The sequence below is a fragment of the Nicotiana sylvestris genome, chromosome 3 (genome assembly GCF_000393655.2).
Source record: "Nicotiana sylvestris chromosome 3, ASM39365v2, whole genome shotgun sequence".
Taxonomy (NCBI): domain Eukaryota; kingdom Viridiplantae; phylum Streptophyta; class Magnoliopsida; order Solanales; family Solanaceae; genus Nicotiana; species Nicotiana sylvestris.
Genome location: NC_091059.1, coordinates 144066207 through 144081622, shown reverse-complemented (window position 1 = coordinate 144081622; position 15416 = coordinate 144066207). Strand labels below are relative to the sequence as shown.

Genomic DNA, 15416 nt, shown 5'->3' with positions numbered 1-15416 from the left:
ATCAACAAATCAAGAACAAACATAAACTCACATTAAATCACTGGATTAAACATGAACTTCAAACAAAGATGAACATGAACTAAATCTATTTTTTAAACAACAAACATGACAGATTCAAACGATTCAAACAACATTACTAACCAAAAATATGAACATGAACAAAACCAAAAATCAAATATCTACCGATTTTAGATTCGAGAAATATCAAAACGAAATACGGATAAAATAAAACTCAAAATCTACTAACTGGATTGAACGAAATACGTACGGACTGTTTTGACGAACCTCGGATGGGAATAAATCTGTCCAGACTCAATGACTAACTCAACGACGAACTCGACTTTAAGAAGTACGTCGAAACAGTAGCGGCAGTCGACGCGAAACAGAAGCATCTGGGGTGCGTTTAGTTGTTCGCGCGAAGACGAAGCAGTAACGGAGGTCATTCGTATGGGGAAGATGAAGCACCAGCGCGAGCTTGAAGCGGACGACGAAGAATATGAAGGTGAGGCAGCAGCTCGGAGACGGCTTGGCCATGGCGATGCTCAAGCTTGAAGAAGACGAAGTGAGGCAGCAGCTCGCGAAACAGAAGCAGTTGTTTGTGCGTTCGGTTGTTCGAGCTTGAAGCTGTTCGGTGCGTTCGGTCAGCCATGGAGTCAGCAGCGACGAGCTGCAAACATGGCATCCATGGGGTTTCAGAAACAAGGGCAGCAGCGAGAGACAAAAGCAGTAGCGCGAGCTTGAAGCGGACGACGCAACAACAGTTGGGTTCGTTCGGGCAGTGGACGATGGTTGGCGGGCCTGTTTGGTGGTGGCGTTTTGTGGTGGTGTTTGGACGTGAGGCTGGGGTGCGACTGGTTTTTGGGTTACGACGGGAAGGTGACGGGAGGTTTGGAGGGCCTGTTTGGTGGTGGTGTTTGGGCGTGGACGCAGAAGAAGCCATAGGAGGCAGCCATGGATGGCTTGGGATGAAGGTTTTGGGAGAGGAAGAAGATGGAGGGGGGCGGGTAGTTTTTAGGTTTTTTAGGGTTTTTTGTTTCTTTTCTTTCTTTTGTGTTTTGAAAAAAAAATAAAGAGGGGTGTTGGGTATTTGGGTTAATGGGGAGGACCGGGTCGACCCGGTCTGAAGTGGACTGGGTCATGGGGAAGATTGGGCAATTATTTGGGCCTGAGGTTGAAATTTGAAGAAGTTGTCCAATCCGATTTTTCTTTGTATTTTTGTTATTTTTTCTTCTTTTATTTTCTAAAACTAAATTATAAAAATACTTAAATTATTATTAAGAACTAAATTAAGTTATAAAAGCGCAAATTAACTACCAATAACAATTAACGCACAATTAAGTAATAATTAAGCAGAAAATTGTATATTTGGACATTAAATGCTAAAAATGCAAAAGATGCCTATTTTTGTAATTTTCATTTTTTGTAAACAAACTTAATTACTAACAAATTATAGAATTAAGTCCTACATGCAAAATGCGACATATTTTTATATATTTTATTAATTTAACAAATAAACATGCACAGACAAATACAAATAATTATCCAAAAATCTCACAAAATTGCACACCAAGGAAAATCATTTGATTTTGAATTTTTTGGGAGTAATTCTCATATAGGGCAAAAATCACGTGCTTACAACTTTGGTTTCAACTTGAAAGACCTTGCCTGTTTATTGACTGACCACTTTCTCTGTCACCCTTATTACAGAAAATACCTTTGATCCATTCAGACCCAACCTTCTATCTGTTGCATTGCTCATGAACCGACATCTACCAAACCTTTGTGTTTCACATGATCCCCACGGTATATTGATTATTACCAACTTCAATGCGCACGTTGTTCTTTCCTAATTTAAATCAGTAGCCTTGGTCTTGAGGTCTATTGCTCCATCACTTGCCATGATAGCTTTGATTTCTGCATGGAAGATCTTGCTTGTCACTGGTTTACCACCTTTTTTGTCCCTTGTATTTCACATAGATCCCAACGCATGTTGATTGTTACCAACTCAGTGTGTATGTTGTTCTTCCTTGACTTAAACCACTGGCCCTGGCCTCGAGGTCTACTGCTCCCTCGCTTGCCATGATAACTTTGATTTCCGCTTGGAAGACCTCACTTGCCACTGGTTAACCACTTTTGTGAATCTTACCACAGAACATACCTTTGATTCGTTCACCTAACACCCTCCATTTGTTGCATTGTCCAGGGATTGATATGTACCAAAGATTTGTATTTCACAAGGATCCCAAAGCATGTTGATCGTTACTAGCTCAGTGCGCTTGTTGTTCTTTCCTGACTTATGGCGCTTTGATGTGCTAGCCAGATCTATTTTGTGCACTTGGAAAGCTGGTGGCAAATTTTGAAGTCATTTCTCACTTGTTTTGACCAAACAGACTCAGAAAAAGGAAGTAAACACGACAAAAGAAACAGAGTAAAGGACAAGGGAAAGAGATGATTCCTAACAAGAAAACTACAAAGGAGAAACCTATAAGATTGGATACCAACTCTAACGACCATGACATGCACCTGTGGCCTATTCTGTCAAGCAAGTCTGATGTTCAACTATTGTTGTACCCTCTAAGCCGTGAAATTGGACTTCAATGCTCCGATTATCCAATCTGATTCACAATCCTTATTCGACTTGTAGTGCCCAGAGGGTTTTCACCATCAAGCCTCTCTCATTTTGTTCATTCTCTCAACTTACAGTCGCCTCAAGGTGCTCGTGAAGGTTTTCACCAATAAGACTCTCTCATTTTTTATTTTTCTAGTTTGGATCAGAGTGTTGCCCCTGATATGAATCACATATACTTTCTCGACTTGGCATCTCTTGAAGACTGTTCGGAAGGTCTTTCTTTGGACCGTAATGTGGGCTTTTGGATGGGGATAGAAAGAAAGGGTATCAAAGGCTCAAAACAGTTTGACATGGGTTTAAAATTACAACTTTTGGAATCAGATTTCTTACAGCAACCACAACTTCTACCCCAGTTTCTTTGCTTGGGGATTTTTGGATTTTCATTTTGATGGGACCGAACCGTGAGGCTGCCTACGTATCCTTAAAAGGAATCAGGTCAAACGTAGTTCATGTCATAGAAATTCCTTTGTTGTTGTATTTTTTTTCTTTCCTTTTTCTTCCTCTTTCTTTTTTTTTCACTTTTTGTTGTTTTGTTGTCTTTTTTCTTTTCTTTTATCTCTTTTCTTTTCTCTTTTTCATTTACTTATCTTTCACGCTTGCGTTTCTGATCTTTGTTACTGATTCCGAAAGAGGGGTATGAAAGAAAAATAAATAAGGCTCAAAGGGGTAACGAAGGATAAAATGTTTAGATCGCAGAACAAAATGCCTTCGTCATTCCAATCTCCAAAACATGCCAAGTGCAAACTACACAATTAAACAAACCAAGGAAACAGTTCTAACATCTTTAGATTGTACTAGACTTGATAACCATATCCACGCATTCGCCTTCTACATCTGCTAACTACAAAGCACCATTGGACAACACCCTCACTCTCATTACCATGAACGACCCCTGTCAATTTGGGGAAAACTTGCCGTTGGCTTCAACCTGATGCGGCAGGATGCATTTCAATAGGGTTTCTCTATATTCTATCTGCCCCAGTTTCATGCAATTCGGGCTTGAAATGATCTCAAAATGCCTTTACTTATTTCCCTCAATGTCCCTATTATCTATAAAAAAAATTTATTGCTTCATGACTAAACGTACTCTTTTTTAAGACCAGGCTGAGAATTACGCATGCATGTCATGTCACTAGAGTCAACAGGGAAAGAACTGTAAAAAGAAAAGAGAACTAAACAAAATGACCATAAATAACAGAAAACGGAAACTTGCATTAGACAGATGGTGAAGGGGTTTGAACAACAAAAAAGCACTAAACTGGGGTTACAAACCTGGAACAACATAGACAGCACTAAAGGAGTTAATACGACTAAACAAACCAGGAAAAAATAAAAGGATAGAAGGGTTTGAGTCACAAGACCATATCCGGATTACAACCCTTAGAATAACCTGGACAACAGAAATGACAACAAAATAAACCACCAAACTCCTCCCTGGCAAACCAAGAAAAGAGCGTCTTTCCAATCACCAAACTCAACATCTTAGCCACTGACTTCTGCATCAACAATACTAGGACCTTCACAAGTCACCATCACATTGTTCATAGAAAATTTCTTTTGGGCTCCCTTTGCCTGCTCTTTCTTAGGATCAACCTCTAATAGCGCTGAAAGCTTTGTAGCATGTGGACCTCCGAGGTTCTCAGAAGAATTCTCATATTCCTTTTCAAAATAAATCATACCCATCATATGCGTCTCATTATGCATAGGCGATGGACTTTGGCTAGTGTCTGCTGCATCTGGTTTTGCACAACAATGTCGCCTGCATCAATAAGCTTCTGAATCGCATTCTTCAGATTCCAACACTTCTCTATGTCATGCACCGGGGCATCTGAGCAATATGCACACATTTGAGAAAGATCAAACTTCTTTGGAAGAGGGTTTGGCATTTTTATCTGGATCGGCTTCAACATGTCCAATTGCTTCAACTTTTGGAACAAACTGGCGTATGACACTCCCAATGGGGTGAAAGCCTTTTTTTTAGCAACATCTCATTCTTAAATGCTTGATTGGGACGAAAACCTGATCCAGAGGGTTTTCGGTAGGCTCGTGTGAGTGGATAAGCATTTCGTGGAGCTGGGTACTGAGAGAGCGATGTACAATTTTGGGAGTTCTGTGGAGAGAAGTGGCATTGGGGAGGATCATCTGGTGCGTCAGGATATCCCCGGGGACGATGTCGAGGCTGGAAGTGTTGATCGGGAAAGCCCATCAGATCATCTTTTCTGTTTCTTTTTCTTCCACCCAAGCTTACTGGGATGTTTTGAATGTCTTTCGAACAACTCATGATTTTGCCTGACTTGATTCCCTCTTCTACTAGCTCCCCCATTTTTAACACATCTTTGAAAGGCTTTCCCAAGTCCGGGATCAAATGACTGAAGTAGGTGGGCCCCTGGGCTTGTAGGAAAAGCTCAACCATTTCTTCTTTACCAATCGGGGTATTGACTCGAGCAGCCTGCTCCCTCCATCTGAGTCCAAATTCTCTAAAGCTTTCCTCTGGCTTCTTTTCCATTCTAGATAGGGAGGAGCGGTCTGGGGGTAATGCCCGATCTGTATTGAAAGTATCGAACAAAATCTTGAGCCATGTCACCCAATGTAGGCCAATTACCAACATCTTGACGATTATGACATTCCAAAGCTGCCCCAGTCAGGCTCTTACTGAAATATGCCATCAACAAGTCATCTTTATCTCCAACGCTTCTCATTTCACTGCAATAGAACCTCAGGTGGGCTACCGGGTCTCCATATCCATCATACAAGTTAAATTTTGGCACTTTGAACCTCGCAGGCAGGCGAACGTCAGGGGACACAGACAGTTCTTTGTAAGCCATGCTACCCTGGTCTTCCCTTCCTTGTTTGTTCTTCAAGGATTGTTCTATGCTTTTCAGCCTCCTGGGTATCTCATCTTTCCCTTCTCTTCATGTGAACATTTCATTTTCAACATGAAGCTTATCCTGAGGGCTCTTCTTGTATGAGTCAGGAACCTTGTAGACAACCTCTACGGGGTAGTTTTGGTCATGAGCTTTGAGTGGATATTCATTGTTGGGAATAGTGGATATGACAGGAGGGAACTTTTGGTAAAAGATAGTTGGAGGACGAGTGATGGAGCTACTAGGGTGGTTGGGGAAGCTGTGATAAGCGGGTAGATCTGGAGAGTATGGAGGATCATCTAGCATTGTGTCCGGAGTTTGGGTAAGGGCAACATCTAGGAAGCTAGGTAGTGGCGGAGGTGGTGCCCGCCCAGTCATCCAGGCCTGATACATGTCCGTCATGTGTTGTCTTAACATTCTCACCTCTTCAACCAACCCCTTATCCTGTTCAACCAACTACTTTCGGGAACCGGTATCAACCAACTCAGTTCTGTTGTTGTCTGCCATTGCCTTTTGACTTTGTGTTGTGGAGAAGAGTTACCACTTTAAAAACCACAAACCAACCACCCTTCTGCTATGAATATAACAAAAGGAAACCATCACGTTAGCGTTAGGGCATTTAACATAAGATAATCTCACTTCATGTGCAATGCACCTAGTCACAATTATCGGTTCTAAAATGACTTCGAGGGTACAAAGGTCAGTTGGCATCATCCCAATTCGTTCATTTCAGCCTCTCTTTTCTTTGTTTTTCTAACACTTCTTAGCTCGCTCATTTTCCTTTCCCTTTTTCTTTCTGATTATCGCTCTTTTTCTTCCTTCTCATTTCTCACATCCCATGACTTCACCTTTTTTTCTCTCTTTTTCCGTTTCCCTTTTTCCTTTCTTTTAACAGTAAAGAAAAGTGATTCGATCGAACCCTATGTAGGTTGCCTACGTATCATGACCCCACATAAATCAGATCTTTGCGTAGTTTTGGAAGATCAGGAATAAAGGAAACAAACTGACGTTTTCTTTTTCATTTTCTTTTTACCTTAGTGACTACTCTGATGGGAACAGAGAAATAAAGAAGCAAACCCTTTTTTTTGAATTTTTCTTCTTTTGAAACAAATACTCTGCGGGAATTATTAAGGAACAAACCCTAGAGGAGACATTTTTTTTTTGTTTTTTAGGAAAGAAATCTAGATATTAAACCATAGAAAAATATTTTGAACTTGCATTTGATATCCCTGAAGAAGGATTTCGCAGCGAGAAAAGATAAAAGATATTTTTGGATTTCAGTTTTTGATTACCTAAAGGGGAAACTCTAATGATAAATAAAAGATAAAATATATTTTTTCTATGTACAACATCCTAAAGTTCTAATGAAAATAAAAAGAATTTTTTTTTCATTTTTCACTAATTTCCCAAAGAAACACCTCAAAAGAAAAATCTTTTTGGATTTTGGAATTAACACCTTAAAGAAAGCTTTTAAAGAAGCACTAAAATAAAATTCTCTCTCTTTTTTTTTTTGAATTTTGGTCCTAATATACTAAAGGAAACATAAAAATAATTCATTTTAAGTTCTAGATATTAATTGCCTAAAGGAAAAACAACCTCAATTTTTTTTTTTTCATTTCTAGAATTAGTATTCTAAGGAAAATTTATAACGGAAATAAAAAAAAAATGCAACATCTCTTTTTTGGATTTTTGGGTTACAACACATTTTTGCATATAAAGCAGAAAATACAATAACAAAATACTTGACATTACTGTACAAAACTAGAAAGTAAAAGACGACATAAAAAACATAAACATAAAATAAAAATAACAAATGTAAAAATCTCCTTAAGCGACTCCTGAATGCAATCCTGACCGGATGGTCACGGGGTATCTGTCATGCACAAAATTCGGTAAATAAATCCACACATGTATAAGAAAATCTAAGCCAACACTATGTGAGACAATAACATTCCCTAAGACACATGCAAGACATGATTGAGGCTATTTTTGCAAAATGGCTTATTTGGCTAAAAGGTGGCTAGAAGTACAAAATTTGGCTAAGACCCCGCAAAGACAAGAACCTGAGATTTACTAGGAAGACCGGACCCTATGTGGGTTGCCTACGTATCACGCCCCGAAAGACGAGAATCAGGTATGCGTAGTTCGGGTAGATTGGATACGGGCGATAATTAAAAAAAACAACTAATTTAGAGATAACATATTTATTTTTTGCTTTTTCTTGAAAAATGATGAAACATGCAAAATCTTTTTGGATTTTCTTTTTCTCTTTTTTTTTTTGATTTTCTGATTTTCAAAAAATGACGAAAAAGTGCAAAATCTTTTTTTTTTCCTGAAATTTCAAGTTCTTTTTTTTTAACAACATATTGGGCCCAACTCTCTTTATCCCCACACTTCACTCTTTTTTTTTTTTTTATTTACCCTCAACTATTATTGGTCCGCCAAATGACCCTTTTACCCTTGAATAAATGCAACATGTAGCACATAGGATGCATCAAGATGGTCTGTTATTTTGGGTGCACCTGTCCTAGACGGACCCAACCCATGTGTTGAGTCCCCAAAGTCAAATGCACGTGATGCAAACAAGCGTTCCTACTAGGGATCCGACATGAGGCTTTGTTATACTAGGTTTAAAACCTGAGTTTATTGTTCTAGACTTGGCTTACCCAAGCAGACAGCTCGAGCCGAAGTGGGGGCAACGTACCGGGAGCACAAAAGTCTACCCGGCCTAGTTACTTGACCAAACTTTGTTCTATTTAGTATGAATTCTAACATAAAGGTAGGCCACGCGCACGTGTGCACCATAAATTCAGAAGACTCAGAAAGAAGAGGGGTTTCGTAACAGTTTATATATACAGTTCAGATAATATCAGAGCGGTAAAAAGCAAAATTTCGCACATTAAGCACAAACATGTGAACAAAACTAGATAAAAAAATAAAGCCAAATATAACAATTATTCTAAGCTCAAATTCTTGAACCCTGAACCAGAGATTCTGGGTTCGGTCCCCAGCAGAGTCGCCAGAGCTGTCACACCTCCTTTTTACACACCTGAGGGGTATAAGGGAGTTTTTTTAATTTAAGTGACATTATTCGAAATGAGATTATTTAATTATTTCAGAGTCGCCACCTGAGATAATTTATGGTGTCCCAAGTCACCGGTTAAAATCCCGAATCGAGTAAGTTGACTCTTATTTAATGGTCTACGAACATAAAAATCCGGGTAAGGAATTCTGTTAACCCGAGAGAAGGTGTTAGGAATTCCCGAGTAATGTGGTTCTAGCACGGTCGCTTAGTGATTTATACTTGGCTAAAATTGCCTAATTACTTATTTTAAAACCTATGTGCATTTACCTTTTACCACTTTTAATCACTTGATTTGTTTGTAATTAAAGAATTGAGTTACGCGTACGTATACTCTTTCTTTTGGCGCGTCAAAAAATCATGTCACGCAAACGTGTCCACAATTAATAACGCTTGGTTTATTTATATTAAGAAAGGTTTGGTTGAAGTTGTGCGAACGCATCCCTCGAGTTACTTTTTGGAATTAAAATCGCAATTATGTTACAGGAACGTATACATAATCACAATACTAGTCTAAATCGAGCCTAAAGCAAACTACGATGTTCTTGAATTATTATTATTCCTAAATTAGATAACCACATGGACAAATCAACCAATGATATTCATGACTAATCAACCATCTATTGTGTTAATCTTCTTTTTCTTATTTTGAATTACAAGCAGCAGTAGTAGTGGTATCAATTAGGTAAGTAATTAAGTATGACTATTTTCCTTTTCTTTTTCTTGAGATCATACAAATATACATCCCCACATATGAATTACTACAATATAATGAACAAGTATGGATCAACATAGTGCAGATGCTTTTGTACCAGAGTCTCAATGTGAAATTAATTAACAAAGAGGCTACTAAAACAAAATATATGAGATGAATTGTTGGGATTAAATTAAAATCGTATTCTAACACTTTTTTTCATTTAGTGATCTTTCAAAATGGTCCTAACATGAAAATGGATCATACATACCCATAATTGGTACTAAAAGCAAAAAGCAAAAAGCAAAAGCAAAAGCAAAAAGCAAAAAAAGCAAGAAGCAAAAAGGAAAAAGCAAAAAGCAAAAAAAGAAGCAAAAAGCAAAAAATACTTAATATATCCGGAAAAAATTCAAAGTTATTTAAAACACATCGTAAACCATGCTACATAAAATGCACCTGTGGTTCACGACACATTTTATATAACATTGTTGGAAATTAGAACCGGGCCACATGAAATGTACTCCCGAATTTTAGTAGCCATGATAATTATATAATTAACGTGCCTAAAGCAAACTAAAAACATTATTTACTCTATATTACTTATATACACATATCAAGAACAACAGTAAATTAAAGAGTGATTAAATCACAAAACAAGGCTGCAAAATATACTTTTTATTCTCGAGCCAACTTTGTACTACAGCTCTGTGAAAATTGCCCCTTGTAAAATGAATTATACACTTCCTTCAAAGATGATTTATTTACCACAATGGACAAAGGATTAAAACTAGAAAAAAGATAATTCACTAACAGTAGTACTTACTATTACTCAACCAAAAAGAAGAACTCATTTCCTAACTTAACACAAATAGTTAAATCTATTCAACGAGGAAGTCTTATAGTGTAAAAATTATTGACTAGTGCTAAAACTGTACGAAAATGAATGACAGTCATGAGATAGTCCCTTTTATATTTGTTCAACCTAGCTAGGAGTATTTCGCCCACTCCTAAAAGCTACCATACACACAAAATAAAAGATGAAACACCCATACCATGCGAATTACATGAACAAAACCAATACAGAGAAGAAAAATATAATCAAGATCTTTCACCAAACAAGTAAAATGAATATAAGATAAAATAAACACAAGAAAGAGAACCTGTAGTATTGCAAAGCAAAGTACTTATTTGATATGATGATAACAATCCTCCTCCAACCTATACAGCAAATCATTAGAACTATAACCAAACATCGTCGATCTCATCGACGGAACCTCAGACGACGACCACCTCAACGACGGCTAGGATTTTCAAAGACCTTGGGGCTGTTTCGTGGCGTTAAAGGGTGGTTTAGGAGCTAGCTTCAGGTTGAAGCAGCAATGGACGAAAGATGGGAGATGACAACAGTGCGGACGAAGCTGGTGAGAGATCTGGCGGGTATGCGGCTGAAGCAGTGACGTTTCACATGGGTTTTTCAACTGTGATTACACGCTGGAATTTCATTGTATTTTAGTTGGGTTTTGGCTAGGACTTTGGGGTGTTTTTCAGGTGGAAAAGATGAGCTCTCATGGCTCTTTTATGGTGGATGTTAAGCTCTAGATGTAGAATTTTTTGGAGGAAGACGACCCTCTTTTCGTTGGTTGCCTCTGTATATCCAGTGTATATCGAGAGTATCTCTAGTGTATATAGAATGTATACTGACCGTATATTGAGTGTATACCCTCTGTCTCCGTTAAGAAGAAGCCATCCCTTTTTTTCGTCTCTGTCTTTTGAACTTCTCCTCTCGTTTCTTCTTACTTGAATTATTGCTTTTCTTTTTTCTCCCCCTTTCACTAAGTCTTTGTTGTCTCTTTATAGAGAAGACAATTGGTAATTTTTTGTTCCTCCCCTTTGGAGTGGAGAACGTGGGTTTTGAGTGGAGAAAAATGGGAATTGACTTAGTGGAATGGAGTGGGGATGTAGGATTGTGAGTGGAGAACAAAGTGGGGGACAAGAAGTGGGGAACGAAGGGGATGGATGTGAGGAAATAAAAGAGAGTGGGGGGACCAGCGTAGGGGACAAGGGAAAGTGGGAAAAATGGGTGAAAAGTGAGGTATTGAAGAGATAAGCGAGAAAAAATTCAAATACGGTCAAAATTAGGTGTTCACAATTAGTTATACCCTTCTTTCCTAATTCATAACCCTATTTCCTTTTCCCTTTCTTTCCTAATTCATACCCTATTTCCAATTTTAGCCGCCGACCAAACTCCAAACCTTACACCTTTCTGCGCTAGTTTAGTAGAAAAAAGTGTAAATTCACTTCACTTCCGTATAGTTTATGGGGATCATACGTCACCTGAAAGATTTAGGTGTGTAATTAAATATAAATTGTCCCTAGAAACAAAGGGCTACAGCCTACATTTCTGACCACACCTCACGCCTTATCCCCGCTCAAAGCACTCTAAGTCAACTTCCACTGAAACGCGCACTAGCAGATTAAAGTAAAACCGAAATAACACTGCACGATATATCCAACTGACTTTTGACTTTTAACTTTTAACCTTGATATGATCCTACGACCAGTTCAATCCTGTGCATTATTAGCTTGTTCAATTATAGATTCAAGGAAGCAACCTCGTTGATACCTTTGATTATGTCGTAGAAATGACACAACAGAGGTAGCATAGTCGATCTGCAGATATGATGTTGGCAAGAAGATGGCTGTTGATTGCTACTGTTCTACTGGTTGTAATTTGCACGAATATAGCCAAAGCCCAAAACACTACTCGGTGTTCTTCTTCTTGTGGTGATATTCATATTAGTTTTCCTTTTAGATTAAGAGTTGATCCCCAGAATTGCGGAGATTCAAGGTTCCAGCTTGATTGCCAGAACAATCGTACTGTCATAAGTTTGGAGTCAAAGAAATATAACGTGCTGGAAATCAACTATGATAACTTCTATATCAGAGCAATTGACCCTGGTTTGATGAATCAGACCACGAACTGCACTATTTTTCCCAATTACTTCACCACAGACGTTCCTAGCACCTCGCCTTTTGATTATTTTGCTCCCAACATTCCCATTATATATGTCAATTGTTTAGCCACCGTAAATTCTTCGCGATATGTGAAGACTACTTTCTGTGGATCGAAGAATAAAACTTTGGTATCGAATTCCTCCCAAAGTCATAGTTATGTGGCCATAGGAGAGGACATGTCGATTTCGGATTTGGCAGAGAGTTGCAGCATGGAAATAGTGGCCTGGGCCTCGGGTCGTGGGCTTTCGGGTGATAATACTACTCTATCGAGCATTCAGGATGCCCTGAGATATGGGTTTGAGCTTTCTTGGAAGCGTACCTTCTTGTGTAGAGAATGTGAAGCGAGTCAAGGCAACTGTTTTGCTGATGGCGACGGCTATAGTTGCAGCCATCGCTGCTACGACGATACGGGGATGGATCTTCCCCTCCCTTGTAAGTCAAGACTCATTTTACCGTTCACTATGTTCAACTGTTGGATTCCCCTTCGGCCCTTCCCCATATGTTTTGTTTGACAAAATTCCATTGCTGACTTGAATATGTGGTTTGTTCTGAGTCCTGATTGACAAGGGCGGAGGTAGTGTTGTAGCTAGAGATTCGGACGAATCCAGTAGCTTTTGCTTAAACTGTGTATTTGTATTAAAAAATCTATTACATATGTAAAATATTTAATTGCAAACTCATTAACTAGAACAAGCTAGGGTTTGATGATAAGATTAGAACTCATAACCCTCAAATCCTACTGTTAAACTTACTTTTGTTCCAATTTATGTCATATAGTTTGATTCGGCATGGATTAATAAAGAGATGAAAACTTTTCACACTATAGCTTTAAACATGTCATTACTTTTGTGTGACTATAAAAACTTCTTATTAAGACTAAATCAAGAGTGTAAAGTTAATTTTTTTCAAATATGGAAATGTGTACTTTTTTCGGAGCGGGCTAATAAGGATATAGTGTCGCATAGACTGAAATGGATGGAGTATTAGTATTTTGAGCACAGAAGTATCTCCTCAATGCTGCACCTAGAATCTGAGCAATTTAACTTTACTTTCAAATTTAAGGTGTCATTCCTTACCACAGATTAAGTCTTCAACTAAAGCAGGCCATAGTTGCGGTCAGTATTCATTCATAGTAACTTATTTAAGATGTAGCATCTCTATTTTAATCAAGTTCCTTCTTTTTTGGATAATGCAGGTAGCATCCACTACTATGGTGGTACGTACTTGAAACTGGAGTGCAATAACTTCAATATGTTTTCCAATTACAATCCCTCTTCATTGTACCACATATCTGTAAGCTCTTTCGTCAAGTTGTTACCAAATTTGTTTCCTCTAACGTAATTTTCCTTTGTGATTTGCATATTCTTACAGTTCTTACAATACTGTACGGCGGAATAGTTCTAAGTGAGTCTTCTTATTTTACTCAACGAGATTAAGCATTCTTGGTACACTCTGAATTGTGAAAACAAGCTTTGAAGCTTTTAGTCAAATCCTTTATCCTTTTTTCTTTCTGATATTATGCAGTTTCACTTCTGTCATTCCGGTTTTTCTGTGGATTCATTTTCCTGATAGCACTAATCGTGTATAAATGGAGAAGACGACACATATCTATGTATCAATCAATTGAAGACTTCCTGCAAACGCAGAGCAACCTTGTGCCAATTAAGTACTCCTTTTCTGAGATTAAGAAGATGACTAATAAATTCAAGGAAAAACTAGGCGAAGGAGCCTACGGAACTGTCTTTAAAGGAAAGCTTCGTAGTGGTCCTTTTGTTGCAGTAAAGATTATGCACAAGTCCATGACTAGTGGGCAAGAATTTATTAGTGAAGTTTCCACAATTGGAAGGATTCACCATGTTAATGTTGTGCAGCTCATTGGATTCTGCGTTGAGGGCTCAAAACGTGCTTTGGTATACGACTTCATGCCTAATGGTTCCTTGGACAAGTACATATTTCCACAAGAAGGAATTGTTTCCTTGAGTTACAAACAAATGTTCGACATATCTCTAGGAGTTGCCCGTGGGATAGACTATCTACATCGGGGGTGTGACATGCAGATCTTACATTTTGATATAAAGCCTCACAACATTCTTCTGGATGAAAATTTCAATCCAAGAATATCTGACTTTGGGCTTGCAAAATTGTACCCAACAGATGATAGTATTGTGACTCTAACTGCAGCTAGAGGGACAATGGGTTACATGGCTCCTGAGTTGTTCTATAAAAATATTGGAGGAGTGTCATACAAAGCCGATGTTTATAGTTATGGCATGTTGTTGATGGAAATGGCAGGCAGAAGGAAGAACATGAACCCATTCGCAGACCACTTAAGCCAAATTTACTTTCCTACCTGGGTTTACGACCAATTCAATTCAGGAAATGATGTACAGATACCGGATACCACTGATGAAGAAAGGATTATTATAAAGAAGATGATGATTGCGGCTTTGCGGTGCATACAGATGAGGCCCGTTGATCGTCCTGCAATGAACAAAGTTGTTGAAATGCTTGAAGGAGATGTTCAACTCCTGCAGATGCCCCCAAAACCTTTTGTAGCTCCTCGTGAGATTGCTGGGGATGTTATTGAGACAATAACAATATCCAGTGAAATCTAGGTGTTGCTCAACATGCTGTGCAAACCATAGTCATATACTTGGGCTGGTGATTAGGCGTCTTTCTACATAGTATTTGTTTCCTCGTGTGTATCTTGGTTTTTCCTCAACTCATGTACATTTTACTCCCTCTTTAATCTACAGTAAATCCAACTTTTTGTGGAAGTATCATTTTCTTACAGCAGAAAGTAGTCTTTTGAGATTCCTAGAATATGACATGAGATTTATATCTCAAATGTACTCGTATCATTTCAGATCTCATGGAATAAAAGATAAATTCATGTTGACTTCAAGACATAAGAAAATATAGAGATCAATGTATTGCGAATCATTTGTCGTATCATGATTATGCAACAGGATCGAGTAAGTTCACAATGTCTAGTATCAATACGAAGCCTCCTTGTATAATGTTAAAATCGGGCCTACCCGATTCTACTATTTGATCGAGGCCGAAGAATGCATCGAAGGTCAGGCCCGCAGTGGGTCAGACCAAAGTACGAGGATAAGGTATCGAGTTCGA

The 15416-nt window shown here is 38.4% G+C and overlaps 1 protein-coding gene across 1 annotated transcript; it reads left to right on the top strand.

The window, feature by feature from the left end:
- Window positions 1-11660: 11660 nt before the first annotated feature.
- Window positions 11661-15189, top strand: LOC104234547 (rust resistance kinase Lr10-like). Its single transcript, XM_009788123.2, has 4 exons — window positions 11661-12716; window positions 13480-13500; window positions 13656-13688; window positions 13809-15189. The coding sequence occupies exons 1-4, from the start codon at window positions 11948-11950 to the stop codon at window positions 14897-14899; spliced, it is 1914 nt and encodes a 637-aa protein (XP_009786425.1). The 5' UTR covers window positions 11661-11947; the 3' UTR covers window positions 14900-15189.
- The last annotated feature ends 227 nt before the right edge of the window (window positions 15190-15416 follow it).

Coding starts and splice junctions, on each gene's coding strand:
- LOC104234547 (XM_009788123.2), top strand. CDS start 11,948: ATGATGTTGGCAAGAAGATGGCTGTTGATTGCTACTGTTCTACTGGTT. Junction 12,717..13,479: donor GATGGATCTTCCCCTCCCTT/GTAAGTCAAGAC, acceptor TGGATAATGCAG/GTAGCATCCACTACTATGGT. Junction 13,689..13,808: donor GTACGGCGGAATAGTTCTAA/GTGAGTCTTCTT, acceptor GATATTATGCAG/TTTCACTTCTGTCATTCCGG.